Here is an 18,664-nt window from a genome sequence, read left to right as displayed (position 1 = left end):
TGTTAAAATACTACATTGCAGTTACAAAAATACTAATTGTTTTGTTAATTAAATATAATGGTACTCTAGACTTAAAGGTGGGGCGAAACCAGTGGAAGATGCTTGGTATATTCTTTTGTCATATTTCCTATAGATTTATGAATAGGGCAAGTGTTTACAAGTATGGGGGCAATTATGGGAATCTTATCAAAACATAATTGTTGTGATTGACATATATATACTAATATGTATAAAATAGATAACTAATAAGAACCTGCTGTATAAAAAATAAATAAAATAAAATTCAAAAATTAACACATAATTGTATCAGAAAAAGCCCACTATACATACATTAAAAGGATCAAAATGTCATAGTAGGTAGTTGGGGGGGGGGTGGACATAGTAGGACAGTATCTTAAAAAATGAAAGAAACTTACAGAGGTATTTTCCTCTTATTTACAATAGTTTAGGGTATTATAATTTTCCAAACAAAATGATAGGACGGTATGACCTGATCCTTTCACCTTATGTTTGAATCCTACAGCCAGTCAGTACAAGGATCTCTTTTAAAAACATCTGATACCAGGCACTACCCATTTTCCCAAAGATCTTTTATTAATGCTTTGATACTCAAATTAATCTTTTCTGAAACTTGGATTCTTTTCTTCAGTTTTTAATTTGTTAAACTCTGGTATATCCCCATTTGTCTATGGCTTTCCAATTGTATTTTCCAACATCACTTTATAGATAATTTGCTACTATTAAAATTTCACTTTGTAAATGATTTAATATTATTTGCATAGTATTTTCAGCATTCCAGTCGACAGTCAGTAGGGACTGAACGTTAAAGAGGTTGAGCAACGAATATGGAAAACTAGTATTAATTGGGGGATTTCAGTGATAATGGGTTTTACAGGTCATCAATTCACTTATGAATATTTTTGGGTAGTGATATTTTTCTATCCTACCTTATAAATTCAGGTATTTGGAAAACGAACGTTAGGGTAATGGGAGACCCTTATAAATATTTGCAGCTAGAGGTATATAAAAAGTATCCTTAAGGACAAATTGTGACTTGACTAAGGATCAAGAGTGACACTCATGGAAGCTTCCTAACCACTAGTCTCAGAATTCTCTGCAATTGGCAAGGTGGACAATAATGTCTCTGAAAGCATTCATCTGTGAGTGCATACCAACCATGTTTCAAATAATTTCACCCTGTCTCACACCTTCAAATACTATTCATTTCCTTTTCCTTCCCCCATTCTCTTACCTCTCCTCTTTCGTGGTTGGTGCTGTCTTTTAAAACAATTTCTGGCTGCTTTCTTTTTGAGATACCTTTATTTTTATTTCAAGAAACTTTATTTTTTGAGCAGTTTATGCTCATAGGAAAATTGAGTAGAATGTACAGAGACTTCCATATAGCCCCCCTCCCCACCCCCTGCAGTTTTCCCTGTGAACATCTTGCACTGGTATAGTACATTTTTTAAAATTGACAAATGAATGTTGATATATTAACTATATCCCATGGTTTATATTAGGATTCACTCAGTTTTACCTTTTATGTGTTTGACAAATGTATAATCATATATTGGCAATTAGAGTATTGTGCAGAGTAGTTTCATTGCCCTAAAAATCTTCTGTGCTCTATTCATCCCTCCCTATCGACTAATCCCTGGAAACCACTAATCTTTTTACTGTCTTCATACTTTTTTCGTTCTAGAATGTCATATTGTTGGAATTATACAATATATAGCCTTTTTCAGGTTGGCTTTCTTAGCAGTTCTCTTGATGTATTATCTCCATTCTGACCTGTCACTTACTCTTTCTTTTGCTGAGGTCTTTACACCTCTTCCAGTGGTCTTCATGAAAAGAACTTAAATGATCCCATATGTGCTCTTTCATTTATGTGGCCTGCATCTGGTCTATGGAAAATCCTGATAAATTCATTTTCTTGAAAACTGAGTACCAGCTGACTAGTGGGAATGACCTCTCCATTGTGCCTTTCATCAAAAAAAAGGTAGCCAGGTGTTTGACCTTAACCTGGAAAATGCAAAGCTGATAAGCACTCATTCAGTGGATCTCCTTCCCTTCCTACAGCTCTTCTTTATTGATTTGGAGTTGGGAGATAGGGCTTCCCATCCCTCCATTCTTCAAAATGACTGTACTTTAAACCTTCATCAGTGTGACTGAGGGGTTTAAGAGTCATTGCACTGATTTGTGGTCCCCATAATAAATCCTTATCTAGAATCTTACTTTGGAAGCTCAGTTTAACATTTTAGAGCAGGAGCAACTCAGAACATATTTTTTCTTCAAATATTCAGAGATTTATCAGGAATGCCTCTACTTTTTCTTTTTTGTGCCAAAATGTCACTTAAGGAGTGACTTTCCCAGACCCTTCAATGTCATATTTCCTGTTTTCATCTGGATACCATCTAATTGACAGTTCTAAAATATGTGGCAAGTAAATAAAGCAAAACTACCAGATCACCAAATACTAAAACAGAAGACATATGTTTGTGACATATATACATCAAATGCAAATAATATACACTTAACAATTTACCTATGAGAGGAATGGATCATGGGATTCTTAAATAAAAAAGGTAGGGCACTGAGAGTTCTTTGACTCCAAGAAAGTGCTCCTCTATGAAATAACCATAAGGAATTAGTTTATAAATTATTATATATACATAAACAATTTTTTAGATTTCTATACTGTTTCCTTTAGATTGCTAAGTATGAGAACATGACCTACTTTTCTCCAGCTTCTGCCTCATAATGGGTATTTGCTCTATTTTATATACAACTATTTTCTCCTAGAGTTGCTCTTCTACAGAAAGCACTTCCAAAATTGACTCATTAAAAACAGTTCTGTGAATCTTAATCAAAGATTCATAGTTTGTATTCATGTAGTTCACAACTTTGTGAATTGCCAATTTTTGTTGAATTATTTACATAAAAATGAATACATTTTAACTGTTTGTTAATTGGCAGTATCTAATAATATCTTCTATTTGCTACTTGCCTTGCGGACATTAAGAAAATGGTTCTGAAATTCAGTTGGCATTTTGGGAGGCTGGCCTAGATAATCCTATTTCTGGAGAATCACTGATTTATGCCAGAACGTACTTTAAAAAAATCTCTTCTTAAAGTTACATCACTGTTTTCCTTAATCCTTAATTCAGTCCATGGACTCTATTTTTGTTTTAAATTGTTTGCCTTCTAACAGCTGATAATCTGGAAAAACTTAGGCTAACACCAGCCAACAGAAGGAAAACTCGGTAAACATGGTGTGACATAGCAGATAAGAGCATAGAACTATAAAGCCAAGCCGAGGGATATGAATCCTTTTTTGTCATCTCCTGAGTTACATTGAGTAGGTTTCTTAAACTGTCTGTGACTTAGTTTTCTTTTGTATAAAAAACGAGTAATAGCACATATCTTGTAGGGTAAAGATGAAGATTAAATGAGTTAATATATGTAAAGAGCTTCTCAGTGCCTGCGACATGAAAAGCGCTCAGTAAATGTATGTGTTTTAGTATTTGTAAAATAGTTACAAATCCTATTTGTCTAGCAGTACCAGGAATCATAGCATTTTCAATTTTTTTCCACATAAAGAATAAATGAAAGTTAATCAACTGAACTTCTGTGATTACCGTTTGCACCCACCTGGCTTGAGAAACTATTGGCTTACGAAACTAAAAATAATAAAATCAAATCAAACATAGGACACCAGAATTTAAATTGACAAGGTCTTTTATTTTAAGAGGCATTGGCCGTGGTTCAAACCATGTGGAAAAGCGTTCAGAAATGTCCTTTGTTCATCAGGATGTTTAATCCTATACTGTAGGGAAAAAAAAACACACAATAGTTCTCAGGAAGCATATATACCGTTCTGAAAAGAACTTATTCCCAAAAGAAATAGTGTCAGCTTCCCGATGGGCTTCTGGAGTTTGGTTCCCTCACTTGCCTCTCTAGAGGGGCCTCTGTTTGAACCCCTAACGCTAACGAGGTTCTGTGCAGTGCCAGAATCTATGGCTAAGAGCTCGTGCCCTTGATCTTTTGCTAGCTTAAATTACCTTCTTTGATTTTGGAGTAAATTATTCTGAAGGCTTACTCACATTCTAGCATCCTATCTACTTTCCTTTTACATGTTTACTTTTTTCCTGGTTTGTTCTTCTTATAAATCTAGAGGTGCAAACCACAGGGAGTGTGGGTGCACACTGAGCGTCGCAGTGAGGGAGAAGGTGAAATGTTTTCCTAGTTCTCTGCAACCAGCCCCTGCAGACCTCCAGCCAATACCCACACTATACAGAAAGCTTTGAGGATAAAAATTCAAAGTGAGATCCAGAAATTGTTTAAAAAATGTCTCAAGTGACTAAGTTGATAGATACTTTTCCTATATTAATGTAACTTTAGAATGGCAAATGGTTTCTCCTCATAGGTATCTTTTTCTAATATTCTATATTTCATAAGTTGTAATGTATATGGTCAATAATGTTACACATTTAAAAAATAACTGATGCTCAAATTCCAATACTGACCATAGTTCTACATGGATCAGTACTAAATCTTTCAGACAAATTAGTCTTTACACTGAACAAAACAAAGTCATTATATGCATATTAGGTGCCACAACATAATTTGAATTAAGAGGTGAGTGAAGAACATACAGCTTTTTATACTACTTGATATGTGATACTTTCAGCCTTAATTCTCTACCACATTTTTACTGTTAGCAAATTATTCCAATGGCTAAACCATCAGCCATCTGCTCATTAAGTGAAATAAAACAGGTAAAATGTCCTGTACAGTGTGTGGTGCATAAAGGGGTTCATTAAATATTATATTCTTACCTCCTTCAATTTTTATCCTACAAAATGGGGATATTAAGAATTTAATCAACTCCTTTATGTATATATAAGACTAGTGAGGGACTTCTCTGGTGGTGCAGTGGTTGGGAATCTGCCTGCCAATGCAGAGGACACGGGTTCGATCCCTGGTCTGGGAAGATCCCACATGCCCTGGAGCACCTAAGCCCGTGCGCCACAACTACTGAGCCTGCGCCCTAGAGCCTGTGAGCCACAACTACTGAGCCCGAGTGCCACAACTTCTGAAGCCCGCATGCCTAGAGCCCATGTTCCACAACAAGAGAAGCCACTGAAATGAGAAGCCTGCGCACCACGACGAAGGGTAGCCCCTGCTCGCTGCAACTAGAGAAACCCTGCGCGCAGCAACGAAGACCTGACGCAGCCAAAAATAAATAAATAAATAAAAAGACTAGCAAATTTGGTGATGGAATCAGGGACTAAAAGCTGCCTTATGATGTGGCTGGTTTATTCCCTGAGTGGGGAGTTGGATGGAGATTACAAATTTGGGAAGTACTAAATGTTCTATAAGAGCATTTGATTTTAAAAAAGAGGTCCGTCCCTCTTCTGCCCATATAATTCTGGGGGGTATGAGTGTGGGAAGTATCCTTTCCCAAATTTCCAAGTTTACCTTAGACTTCGTCACAAAAGGAGATCTCATTTTATTCTTCAGGAGGTCCAATACTGTTGAAACAGATGTTCCAGGGTTAGTTGGGAATGTAGACAGCCAAGTTTGGACAGGGCAGTACCAAGAATATTACGCATCTGTAGTTTTTGAACTTGAATCTCATACTTCTCCTTGTCTCTGTCCCTGCTTTGTAATTCTTAGAAAAACTGCCTTCCAAGCTGAAATGGTCAGAAATTGCCCTTTAATGACTTAGTCATTGCTTCACAGCCTAAAAGCTATTATACTCCTATATAAAAGGACTCATAATTATATATAAGGGTTAATTATTATAACTTTGCAAACTTTAATATAGGGGATCCAAGAGTTAAGAATTCTTGTTTTCTAATATTTGAATTTTATGGGTTCCCCTTCTAGAAAGCCTAATCATTTTTTTGACTAGAATTTTGCTAAAATTAATCGTCTTCAATATAGGTAGAACTAGTTACTCTATTAGTGTGAATGGATGTAGTCGAATAAAGGTAAACTCTCATCTGGAACCTTTCCGAACTAGAAGCCAAGCATCTTCTGGGCATACCTGCTTGTCTGGGATTTTACACTAGGCTTCTAGTTAGTCATATTACTGTCTTGTTTTGTCCCCACCCACCTCAGTTTTCCCCTCTCTACCACTGCCAATGCGATTGCGGTCATATCATTATCCTATTTCAGAATTCTAGCACCAACTGGGTATTTGAGTCATTAAGGAATTCTTACTTTTTTTTTTCAGTTTGCTATTGGTATTGTGGTCATATTACAAAAAAGGAGTTCTTATTTTGTATTTATGATAGAAATGCAATATAAGTTAATATTGATTTTCTTAAGAATGATATGTGATTTTTATTTGCTTTGTTCTTTATTTTCTAGAATTAGGTGTTTTTTAAAAATAGGCATTATTACCATATGAAAATCCTTCAATGGTATCTCATTTTTATGTTTATAATATTTCTTAACTTTTTAAAAATTAATTAATTAATTAATTAATTAATTTTTGGCTGTGTTGGGTCTTCGTTTCTGTGCAAGGGCTTTCTCTAGTTGTGGCAAGCGGGGGCCACTCTTCATCACGGTGTGCGGGCCTCTCACTATCGCGGCCTCTCTTGTTGCGGAGCACAGGCTCCAGACATGCAGGCTCAGTAGTTGTGGCTCATGGGCCTAGTTGCTCCGCGGTGTGTGGGATCTTCCCAGACCAGGGCTCGAACCCGTGTCCTCTGCATTGGCAGGCAGATTCTCAACCACTGCGCCACAAGGGAAGCCCCTTAACTTTTTAACAGTGTTAAAAGCCCTACCTATTTTTCAGTCAGATTGTTTTACATTTACTCACAGTCCTGTATTCCAGATATATCAAGGTATTTGCTGTTCAGTTTTTTGATTCAAGACCCTTTTTAGTCCTGTGTATTTGTAGTGTTCTAAGTTGAATACTTTTTTCCTTCCTCAGTGTTGCTAACTCCTGTTCTTCCTTAGTAACCAGTGCATATACATATTATTGAAATTTGACTGTATCATACCTCATGGTACATATTCTGGCCCTCCCCACCCCTTTTTTAGACAGTGAGCTACTTGAGAGCAGATATTGTTTCCTAGCTTTATCTGGAGCGGCATATAGTAGGTACTTAAGTTCTGTTAAATGAATGAATACATTTGTAGCCCCAAAGCATTTTCTCTTACCCAGTGGACCTTCTTTACCATGTTTAACTCTTGGAGGAAAAATGTTTCTAACTAAGAACAAAATCTCTGTACTTGGAACTGAGGCAGATCATGGCGTTGAGACTTAGATTTCCTCCTTTCCGCTTCCTCCTTTCTTGCCAAAATCTTCCTCCACACTTCCTCTAAAAAATTCAAAACTGGAGGTTGGGACAAATAACATGAATGTATTCATAGATGCTCTGTTAAAAACCAAAACCAAAACAAAAAACCTCAATGCGTCTCCATATTTTTCAGCATTAATGACCTTCCTTCTGTCATTTCTTTTTGTTTTTGTTTTTTTTTGTTTGTTTTCAGATTTCATCTTTTTAGTCAACTCGGTGAAAGACATCCTAAATGCTACATGAAACACAACAGAATTATTTTTTTCTTCCAGTATTAAAAAAAAAATTACACACAAATATTTTTAAGAAACTTCTGTATAATCAAGGCAGAGATCTGGAGTAAAAAAACACCTCTGAGTAATCATGTTCTTCATTTCTTATAGTTACAGTCAGAAATTGCTTCCTAATCACGATTAAACATTGTGTACAGGTGTTTAAAATGTTCCTAGATGCACATTATTTAAAAAAATCAGTCTGGCCAAACATTTTTTGCCAGAACCAACATTCCTGAGAGCCCCAACTAAAAAACTGGTAAAAAAGGAAAAAATATCCAGACTCCACAAATGTCTCAGAAGTTGTCTTTAAATAGGAGAAAAATTAAAAAAAAAAACACATGGAACTTTCTGAAAGGTCTTTAACAAGCTACCTTGGGAGCTCTACTCAGAAAAAGAAGTTGATGTAACTAAAACAGATGTTTCAGTGCAGCTCCAAAAATCTTTATAAATACAGCCATTTGGAGGGATGGTCCTGGATCAGAAGAAGTTTTATTCCTTGTGTATCTACATTAGGTGTGCATGCCTCATGTCAGTTATCATAATTATCCCTGTAATTTCCTCCTGAGTAGCGGTCATAACCACCCTGACTTCTGCCGCCATAGTCTCTGGACCTTCCATATCCATATCCTCCAGGTTGGCTGTCATACCTGCCACTTCCATAGCCCTGGTCCCCACCACCTCTAGAGTAGCTGTGACCACACCCATAGGCCCCAAAGGCACCCCCTCTTGTTCCCCGGGCCGACTTGCCCGCATGGTCTACACGGATCTGACGACCGTCCAGAGACTCTCCATTCATGGCTCTCATGGCATCTGAGGCATGTTCTGGGTTGGTGAAGGTGATGAAGCCAAAACCCCGGGATCGCTGAGTCTCCCGGTCCTTGACAACAACCACCTCAGAAATAGGTCCAAAGCTGCTGAAGTGGTCTTCCAGAGCTTGCTCATCAGTGTTGAAGCTGAGCCCTCCCACGAAGAGCTTCCCTTCTTCAGAGGACATGGCGGTAAATTCAAGTCCTGGAAATTAAGTCAAAGGCCGAAGGGACAGCTACCGCCAAGAAGCCGAGAGACTGGGCTGTCATTTCTTTTTGTAGGCTAGACTAGAGTATAATTCACACAGATTTCCCTATTCACAGGAGTATCTGGAATGCATTTTTAGATGAAGTTAATATCACAAATTGTGGCTATCAGTTTTGGTATTATCTAAGAAATATTAAAAAGTTAGAACTTGTCTATCCTTAATGCAGATTATAATCTTACAGCACAATAGTAAAATAGTGTCTCACAAGGGGGCTCTTTATGCAGTGCTGCACTGGAAGTTTATTTGAAGAAGTGGAAGAATTTGATCACTCTTTGGAAATCAATTCAGCTATTTCTCATGACTAAGTTTCCCTTATACTTAGAAAGCCTGTATTGTCTTCCCTCAAAACAGTGCTGTTTTGTCTACTATTTTATCTAAGGAACATTTTATTTGTCAACCAAAAAATAATTCCTCATACAAGTGCAGATTCATTAGTGTAATTTAAATTAATTCTTGTCAAATATAATGAGTTTGAAAAATGAAAACGTGTGGCTATAGAATAATGAAAAGGCATTTTTCTCAGGTTGTTTTTCTGCCACACTTAGGAAGTGGGGAAGAGGGAAGGAGAAAGTGAGAATGAGAGGGGGAATGGGAGGAGGAGGTGGGGAGGAGGAAAAGTACTCCATTCAGTTGTAACTATTCAGAAGGTAAGAAGGTAAACGTGCATTTTTTTTTTATTTAATAATTGAAATTTCCTCTATATGCCTTTTGAAAAATTATCGAACATTGTAGAAATAATTTTTAAAGTATTAGATGCTTATGGCTCTTAATACCTTGCCTTTGCAGAGGCATAAGTAATAATTTACTCAGTAACAAGCAATAACATCAAAAAAGGAGTTTCATTTACTTAGAGCCTGAATAGTATACACTCTGAAAGCCTTTAATGTTTTTTTTCCTTTTTCTTTACCTTATTAAAGCATTATGAAATTTTGAATATATATCAGCTCTATGCCAATCTCAAATTTGTTTACTTAGTCGTTCTTATTTTTTCCCTTGTTAAACGTGCGTTTCTGAGGTTTAAATAATATCGGCATCTGATGGGAATTCTGATATGGTAATGATAGCTTCATTAAATCATTGTGATAACATAATGCCTGGGATTCAGTTTCAATGTCTTCAAGATATCTCATGTTCTTGTATCTGTCTGAATTTCTATATAGTTTATTTTCCTTCATAATGCCAAAAAAAGACACATAACCTGTAGTAGTAAGCTACTTGAATGATCTAAGTTGTTTGAACAAGCAAATAGACGTTTTTCTTTCACTGATTCATTTCGTGTTCTATTGAGTTGGGCACATATATTTTTCTATCAATAGTATAAGTTTTTAGAAAATTAACATGAATAATGTGCAGCGATGGAAAACTTTTCCCTGCTAGGTTCTTTGGCTGGTCTAATAATTAAATTGATATAAGACAGACTAACAGAAGAAACAAATTTAGTTATGTACATATGGGAACCCCACAAAGACATGACACTTAAAGGCAGTCAGCCAGTTGAGGCTTACATGCTATCCTGAGCTAAGGGTAGAGATAGGGGTCTGGGGCTTCAAAGGGGAGAGGGGTGATTCACAGGAGGATGAGAAGAGCAGATGTTTGGTAATCAGATATTTGCCCTGCTATGTAGAGGAGTCTTTCAGATAAAGTTATCTCTGGTAATAGCTCTCTCCTGGATTCAGCCCCCTATCCAAATTCTTTTTCGGCAGTTAAGAAGGAGGTAAAAAAGCTCTTTCTGAGTCTGCTGGTCTTGACTGCCTTCAGCCCCAAATAATTCACCTGCTAAAGTGGTGCATTTTGGGGTGGCATATTCTGCTCCCTTCACATATCTGCTTCTAAAAGCATGGAATCTAAGAATAAATTATTCCAGATTAGACATATATTAGTGTTAATGAAAACTGAAATTGAGTTACATTTCCCATAATTTCTATTTCTCAAACAAAAGCCAACTCTAAATATTTTCTTGCATTATTATTTAAAATGTATAATAATAATTCAGATTTTTTCTTCCATTTTTATTGAGATAATAATTGACATACAGCACTGTAACTTTAAGATATACAGCATAATTAGTTGACTTACATCATGAAGTGACTATCACATTAAGTTTAGTGAACATCATCTCATGTAGATACAAAGTTAAAGAAATAGAAAAAAGTTTTTTTATTACTATGAGAAATGTTAGGATTTTCCCTTAACAAATTTCATATAGAACACACAGCAGTGTGAATTGTTCATGTTATATATTACATCTCTAGTACTTATATATCTTATAACCAGAATCTTGTCCCTTTGACTGCCTTCATCCAGTTCCCTCTCCCCCACCCCCATTATTTAGATTCTTGAAAAAAATATCTTTTTAAAAGTATGTTTTTACAAATATCAATCTTCTAATATATGTGTATGCATGTATATAACATAGTGTCACATTGCTTCTAGTAGTATGAATGAAATTTCATGAAAATTCCTGGGAAATGAAAAACAAATGTTATTAAAGTTGAGTGTATATAATCAGAATGACAAAGTAAGAAATTACTCTTTTTTAATGTGGAAAGAGACAAAAATGTATTAAAAGTCCAAGGATTAAATATATATTATGTAAATTGTTAAATCTGAAAGTACTTTGAGTATTTTCACTATATTTTAATTTCCTAAAACATTAAAAAAAGTTAGACAAGTCAGTTACTAAGAAATTCAAAGTAATCATTTTTTCAAGGATAATATTAAAATATCGATTAAAATGGTATTTGACAATATGTGGGATATAACATTATTTAGAAAAATAATAGTAGGCTTGAGTCGTCTAGCTTTGCCATCTCTACCTTCTTTATTTCCCTCCATCAGCCTTCTCATTCACTTTTATTTTAAAAGCCTTTTGCACATAGAAGTCTACTACTTTCTCCCAAGATGTGCCATTGTCCCAGGTGACTTTAATATCTAACCTGGTGAAGCAACACTACTTTGAATTTCTCAGTTCTAATGAGTTCTACCTCCCATCCTTGTTAGCCATCAACTCTTGTGGCCATATAAGAGGAGATACTAACATTAGAAATAGAAAAACTATGTCTTTTTAGTGGATGTTCATAGTTTACTTCTCCAGCATCCCATTTGCATTCTTCTAGCTACAGTCCTCTATTTCATTTTATTCATTCCTGCCTTGGGGATCCAAGGCCATTTGTCTTGACGGTTCTCTTTCTGGAGAACCCCCTTGGAAGCCAAAGTATTGCTAGTAACTAGTAACAGTAACTAGTTTAGCCTAACCTAAGCTGGTCCAATCTTTTTCTTTCACAGAATATTTGTGGAAGGTTGGGAAAAACCCTTGGTGTTTCTTATTGGATGTGACTGAAAGGATATGAGGCTAAGGTTTCTATGGCCATTTGCTCTGTAGGAAACACTTTGACACCTATTGTACCTGGGAATGAAACCAAAAAAAACATGTTTTATACCCAAGAATGGAGATATTCCAAGTCCTGATATTTGAGCCCTGGGTCTTCTGGCATTAAGCTAACTCATCCCTTGGACTTTTCATTTACTTGAGCCAGTTCATTACCTTTTCCTTAAACCACTTTTGTTTCTGATACATATATCAGCCATTCCTAACTGATAATATCTGTAACCTTGATTTCAAATCTCATTTTCAGACCATAACTTTATCTTTCCAGCTTTCTGTCATACTACTTCACTTCTTTAACTTTTCTGAAATTGCTGTTTCCTTGACTCTTTAATGCCTAGGTAGATCTTGGCACATAGTATGTCTTGATAGATATCTGTCAAGTGAATGAGTGAATTGAAGGAGTTAGTGATATGACTCTTCTATTTAGCTCTCTCCTCTCTTCAGTTTTTTAAAATTTCATTTATATATGACATAACCACTTTCTTGGCAATACCCTCTACTCCATTATCCACCATTTTCCATCTCATCTCCTTGGTAAAACATTAATTTTTCATCAGTCCAACTGTCCTGTCTTCTCCATGATGCCACTTTGGCTGCTAAGCACATAGGACCATGCCGCCCACTTTTGTAGGAAATGAACTCTATGACAAAGGAACTCTCTAATTCTCATCTGCACACCTAAAATTTAACTTCACATCATACTTTCTCTTTCCCTTCTGATACAATGAACAGAGTGATTCTTCTAAGGTTTGTTCCTCCATCTGGGCTCTGGGTTCCATGTCTTCCCAGCTGGTTTGGGGTCTTTTGTTAATCAGTTATTCCTTCCTAATACTATATCTTTAACCTCAACCTTGCTATTTTTACTTTCTCATACATGTTTATTTTCTTTTTGTTTCTCCTTCAAATTCACGTTCTCTTCTAGTTTTTTTCCCCTCTCCCTCCTCTTAGCAAAACTTCTTGGAAGAGTTGTCAGCATATCTTACCTGAGGTTTTTCACCTGCCATTTTATTCAGTTCAGTGAAATCTGGGTTATTCCTATGTTCTTAACTGTTAATGTGCTTCTCAAGAAAACCTAATAAGCTTTCTCCACCATCTAATAGACCTCACAAATGAAATACTAGGCACTTTTCATTTTACTTTTGTTTTTATTCTCAGTTGCTTAGGAAAGCCTTCTTTGATACTGTAGGCTATATTTGATCTCCCTCTCATAAACTGCTGTAGCTTTCTGTACTTTAAATTCAGTTTCTTAATCTTGATAATCAGTTTCTTGCTATAATTACACAGTATAATTGTATATTTGCATGATAATTTGACTAATACCTTCCTCTTCTACCAGCTTCTATATGCTATGAGAGAAGAGACTATGCATATTTTGTTCATCCTTTTAGCCACAGCCACTCATGTACGTCTTGCTACAGAGAATTGATTAAATATTTTAAAATGATAGTAGAGAGATTATCTAAGTCAATATGGAAGGCAGAAAATGGCCTCCATAGATGTCCATGTCCCAACTTCTAGAACTTGTGAATATGGCATTTTACGTGGCAAAACGAATTTTGCAGGTGCATTTAAATTAAGGATGTTCAGATGGGGAGATTATCCTGGATCATCTGGGTGGGTAAAATATAATAAATGTCCCTTAGTCTTGCTAAGGGAAAGAGCAAGGAAGGAGAATCAGAAGATGTGACAAAGGGGGTGGAGTGATAACAGCTACAAGCCAGGTAATGCAGGTGGCCTCTAGAAATTAGAAAATACAAGAAATTGTTTCTCCCTTACAGCTTTCAGAAGAAATGCATCTCTGTGGACACCTTGATTTTAGCTTCATGAGACCCATTTCAGACCTCTGCCTCCAGAGCTGTAAGATAATAGATTTGTGTCTTAAACCACTAAAATTGTGGTAATTTGTTATAGTGGCAGTGGGAAACTAATACATGGACCAATTTGATCACATCACTCTTCTGAACACGGAGACATGTGTTCTCAAATTTCCAGATTCTTCACATGAATGACATACAGCATCTAAAATTGGCTCCTTTTAATTGCATCAGCCTTATTTTGATCACATACTAATAACCGTAGTAGAATATTACAGTTATAAAAAACTTCCAGCTCCCCCAATAATTATGTTCTCCTTTACCTTAAATCTTTGCCTGCTCTGTTCCCTTGGCCTCAAAATTCCTCCCATCTGGCCACTTTCTCCAAAATCGAGGATATATGTATAGTATAACCAGAGGATATATTGCATGCTCATCTCATTTATTATTTATAAGGTTCATATAATTTTTTTTTCTTTGCTTTTTAAAATCACTGTTTCTTCCATTTGGTAGAGGGTTTTTTTTTTCCATACAAATATTTGCAACAATTTTTAATTCCCCAAAACCATACATAGACGATAAATACCATGCTATTAAAGTGTTAAATTTGTACAAAAATACCTTACAGTTTAATACTTGTTTGTTACAAATAAAAATACATATTTAAGTGACTCATGATCTTTTTTTTTTTCCTTAACATGATTCTGCTTTATACTTTCTTGCCCTGGTGGTTCTGAACTATGATTGAAATAATACATTTCTTTGCACAAAAAAGAAAGGTGAACTTTTTTCCTTAAACAAAGGACACAGTGTTCAAATGCTTTACCTAAGAAGTTATTTGAATTATTGACCAAAATAAAAATGGAAAATAATTGTTTCAGTATGGAGATTCTACAATTAATATACAGATCTATTTTTTTTATATTCACCAAATAACAGTTATTAGTGTAACTATTCAGAATATCTGAGCAAATGAAAACAGATGCTGACAAACATTAAAAGCAACTGTCACAATTTATTGCTTTGAGGGATGATAATAATTGGCAATGCATTTTGTGAAAAATGTATTTACAATTTCAGTAAGTGGCATGGCTCAGAACAAAAGACAGTCCAGTGTCATTTTTAAGTACATGTACTGTACACCCCTCAATATAACCAGTTTTCAAAACATGTCAAGAGTATGAGTTTGATTTGCCTATCATTAAGATAAATCTCATTTTAATAGACTCTTCATTCTCTCTTAAATTCTTAGTCTTGAATTTTAAAAATAACTAATTCTCAGTGTTGCTAAACACCCTAATTCATTATCAGAGATTTTTCACCTATTAAAAATGTGTCCTTAAAAAAAAAAACAGGTCACAAGACATACCCTGTTTGATAATTTGTTGCATAGGGAATAGCATACATCTTAGTTAAAATCATTCCTATACTTGGGCAAAACATTTACCACCACCTATTACGGTCGCCTACATGCATCATTGCTGAAACGTTGTAAGATGATTTTATACCTGTACCTCTCCCATAGCAGCAGTTCCAGCAGTTCACCAAACTAGTTCTCCTAGTAGAGCCAGCTTTATGAAAAGCCTGTTGGTTAAATTCTTACAAGAATGATTTCGTAGTAAGAAACTGATTTCAAAGTGAATTAAGGAAATAGAGAACATTTTCAAACAGACACTTCTCATTTTAAAAAGGAATAGGATTGGGTTGTTTGTTTTTTTGATATTGAGCTGCATGAGCTGCTTGTAAATTTTGGAGATTAATCCTTTGTCAGTTGCTTCATTTGCAAATATTTTCTCCCATTCTCAGGGTTGTCTTTTGGTCTTGTTTATGGTTTCCTCTGCTGTGCAAAAGCTTTTAAGTTTCATTAGGTCCCATTTGTTTATTTGTGTTTTTATTTCCATTTCTCTAGGAGGTGGGTCAAAAAGGATCTTGCTGTGATTTATGTCATAGAGTGTTCTGCCTATGTTTTCCTCTAAGAGTTTGATAGTGTCTGGCCTTACATTTAGGTCTTTAATCCATTTTGAGTTTATTTTTGTGTATGGTGTTAGGGAGTGTTCTAATTTCATACTTTTACATGTACCTGTCCAGTTTTCCCACCACCACTTACTGAAGAGGTTGTCTTTTCTCCACTGTATATTCTTTTTTTTATTTTTTTATTTTTTTTTTTATTCACACACACACACACTGTATTTTATTTTTACAAGACATAAATAGACTGACACCAAGCATTGTACATGGATGACCACAACAAAAGCAACAATGATTGCAATTACCAAACATGAAACACACTCATACTATGTCATAATATTGACATTCAGTCCAGTAATCCTCCACTGTAACAGCTCCTTTACTTTGCAGTGAAAATTGATTTGTATATTCTTTGCCTCTGAGTCCTTGTGGGATTTTTTTTTTTTTTTAAATTCAGACAGAAAGTCACAAAAATTATACTCATCCTCATCAGTTCACTCAGTCCCATGTAATTAATTTTTTTTTCATCTTGATCTTTTGTTAGCACTTTTATGAGTTCATCAGTTTTTCATTAGAGTTCTGAAAATGCTTATTCATTCAGTTCAGCAGTACAGTCAGTTACCAGAAACCTGTACTTGTCAGAGTCTTTTCCATGAATTTCTTGAAGATGAAACCCTTTTATAGGAACATATTTGCAAAATCATCAGAGTACACCCAGAACTGTCTGTAAATGACAAAAGACTTAAAAATGACCACGGTTAAAGATTTGATGAAAGTTCATAATAATGCAGTTGACAAGAAAATTAGTTATTTCTGAGATATACATTTTAAAGTAATAACTAGGATTATTACTTATAACATTATACCAGAACATATAAGATTTTTAGAAATTTCATGTAATGTCTGAAACATTTATATTAACATATTTCCATACATATTTCCATACAAATACAAATATAAGATTTTTAGAAATTTCATGTAATGTCTGAAACATTTATATTAACATATTTCCATACATATTTCCATACAAATACAAATATAAGATTTTTAGAAATTTCATGTAATGTCTGCAACATTTATATTAACATATTTCCATACAAATAACCCAATGAAAGTTTAGTATTAGTTGTTTTGTTTGTTTTTTTATACTGCAGGTTCTTATTAGGCATCAGTTTTATACACATCAGTGTATACATGTCAATCCCAATTGCCCAATTCAGCACACCACCATCCCCACCTCACCGCAGTTTTCCCCCCTTGGTGTCCATATGACCATTCTCTACATTTGTGTCTCAACTTCTGCCCTGCAAACTGGCTCATCTGTACCATTTTTCTAGGTTCCGCATACATGCATTAATATACGATATTTGTTTTTCTCTTTCTGACTTACTTCACTCTGTATGACAGTCTCTACATCCATCCACGTCTCAACAAATGACTCAATTTCGTTCCTTTATATGGCTGAGTAATATTCCATTGTATATATGTACCACAACTTCTTTATCCATTCGTCTGTTGTTGGGCATTTAGGTTGTTTCCATGACCTGGCTATTGTAAATAGTGCTGCAATGAACATTCGGGTGCATGTGTCTTTTTGAATTACGGTTTTCTCTGGGTATATGCCCAGTAGTGGGATTGCTGGGTCATATGGTAATTCTATTTTTAGTTTTTTAAGGAACCTCCATACTGTTCTCCATAGTGGCTGTATCAATTTACATTCCCACCAACAGTGCAAGAGGGTTCCCTTTTCTCCACACCCTCTCCAGCATTTGTTGTTTGTAGATTTTCTGATGATGCCCATTCTAACAGGAGTGAGGTGATACCTCATTGTAGTTTTGATTTGCATTTCTCTAATAATTAGTGATGTTGAGCATCTTTTCATGTGCTTCGTGGCCATCTGTATGTCTTCTTTGGAGAAATGTCTATTTAGGTCTTCTGCCCATTTTTGGATTGGGGTGTTTGTTTCTTTGATATTGAGCTGAATGAGCTGTTTATATATTTTGGAGATTAATCCTTTGTCCGTTGATTCATTTGCAAATATTTTCTCCCATTCTGAGGGTTGTCTTTTCGTCTTGTTTATGGTTTCCTTTGCTGTGCAAAAGCTTTGAAGTTTCATTAGGTCCCATTTGTTTATTTTTGTTTTTATTTCCATTACTCTAGGAGGTGGATCAAAAAAGATCTTGCTGTGATTTATGTCAAAGAGTGTTCTTCCTATGTTTTCCTCTAAGAGTTTTATAGTGTCCAGTCTTATATTTAGGTCTCTAATCCATTTTGAGTTTATTTTTGTGTATGGTGTTAGGGAGTATTCTAATTTCATTCTTTTACATGTAGCTGTCCAGTTTTCCCAGCACCACTTATTGAAGAGACTGTCTTTTCTCCATTGTATATCTTTGCCTCCTTTGTCATAGATTAGTTGACCATAGGTGCGTGGGTTAATCTCTGGGCTTTCTATCTTGTTCCATTGATCTATGTTTCTGTTTTTGTGCCAGTACCATACTGTCTTGATTACTGTAGCTTTGTAGTATAGTCTGAAGTGAGGGAGTCTGATTCCTCCAGCTCCATTTTTTTCCCTCAAGACTGCTTTGGCTATTTGGGGTCTTTTGTGTCTCCATACAAATTTTAAGATGATTTGTTCTAGCTCCGTAAAAAATGCCATTGGTAATTTGATAGGGATTGCATTGAATCTGTAGATTGCTTTGGGTAGTATACTCATTTTCACAATGTTGATTCTTCCAATCCAAGAACATGGTATATCTCTCCATATGTTGGTATCATCTTTAATTTCTTTCATCAGTGTCTTATAGTTTTCTGCATACAGGTCTTTCGTC

The 18,664-nt window shown here is 35.4% G+C and overlaps 2 protein-coding genes across 2 annotated transcripts in view; one reads left to right on the top strand and one right to left on the bottom strand.

The window, feature by feature from the left end:
• The window catches only part of THSD7A (thrombospondin type 1 domain containing 7A), a 741,583-nt gene that overhangs the window by 10,690 nt on the left and 712,229 nt on the right, over positions 1-18,664 (top strand). The window lies entirely within an intron of this gene.
• On the bottom strand, positions 7,546-8,639 carry LOC118900634 (RNA-binding protein 3-like). Its single transcript, XM_036863124.1, has one exon. The coding sequence runs from the start codon at positions 8,583-8,585 to the stop codon at positions 8,121-8,123; it is 465 nt and encodes a 154-aa protein (XP_036719019.1). The 5' UTR covers positions 8,586-8,639; the 3' UTR covers positions 7,546-8,120.

The sequence above is a fragment of the Balaenoptera musculus genome, chromosome 9, assembly GCF_009873245.2.
Source record: "Balaenoptera musculus isolate JJ_BM4_2016_0621 chromosome 9, mBalMus1.pri.v3, whole genome shotgun sequence".
Lineage (NCBI taxonomy): Eukaryota > Metazoa > Chordata > Mammalia > Artiodactyla > Balaenopteridae > Balaenoptera > Balaenoptera musculus.
The sequence above is the reverse complement of the archived record's forward strand: the minus strand, read 5'-3'. Positions and strand labels throughout refer to the sequence as shown.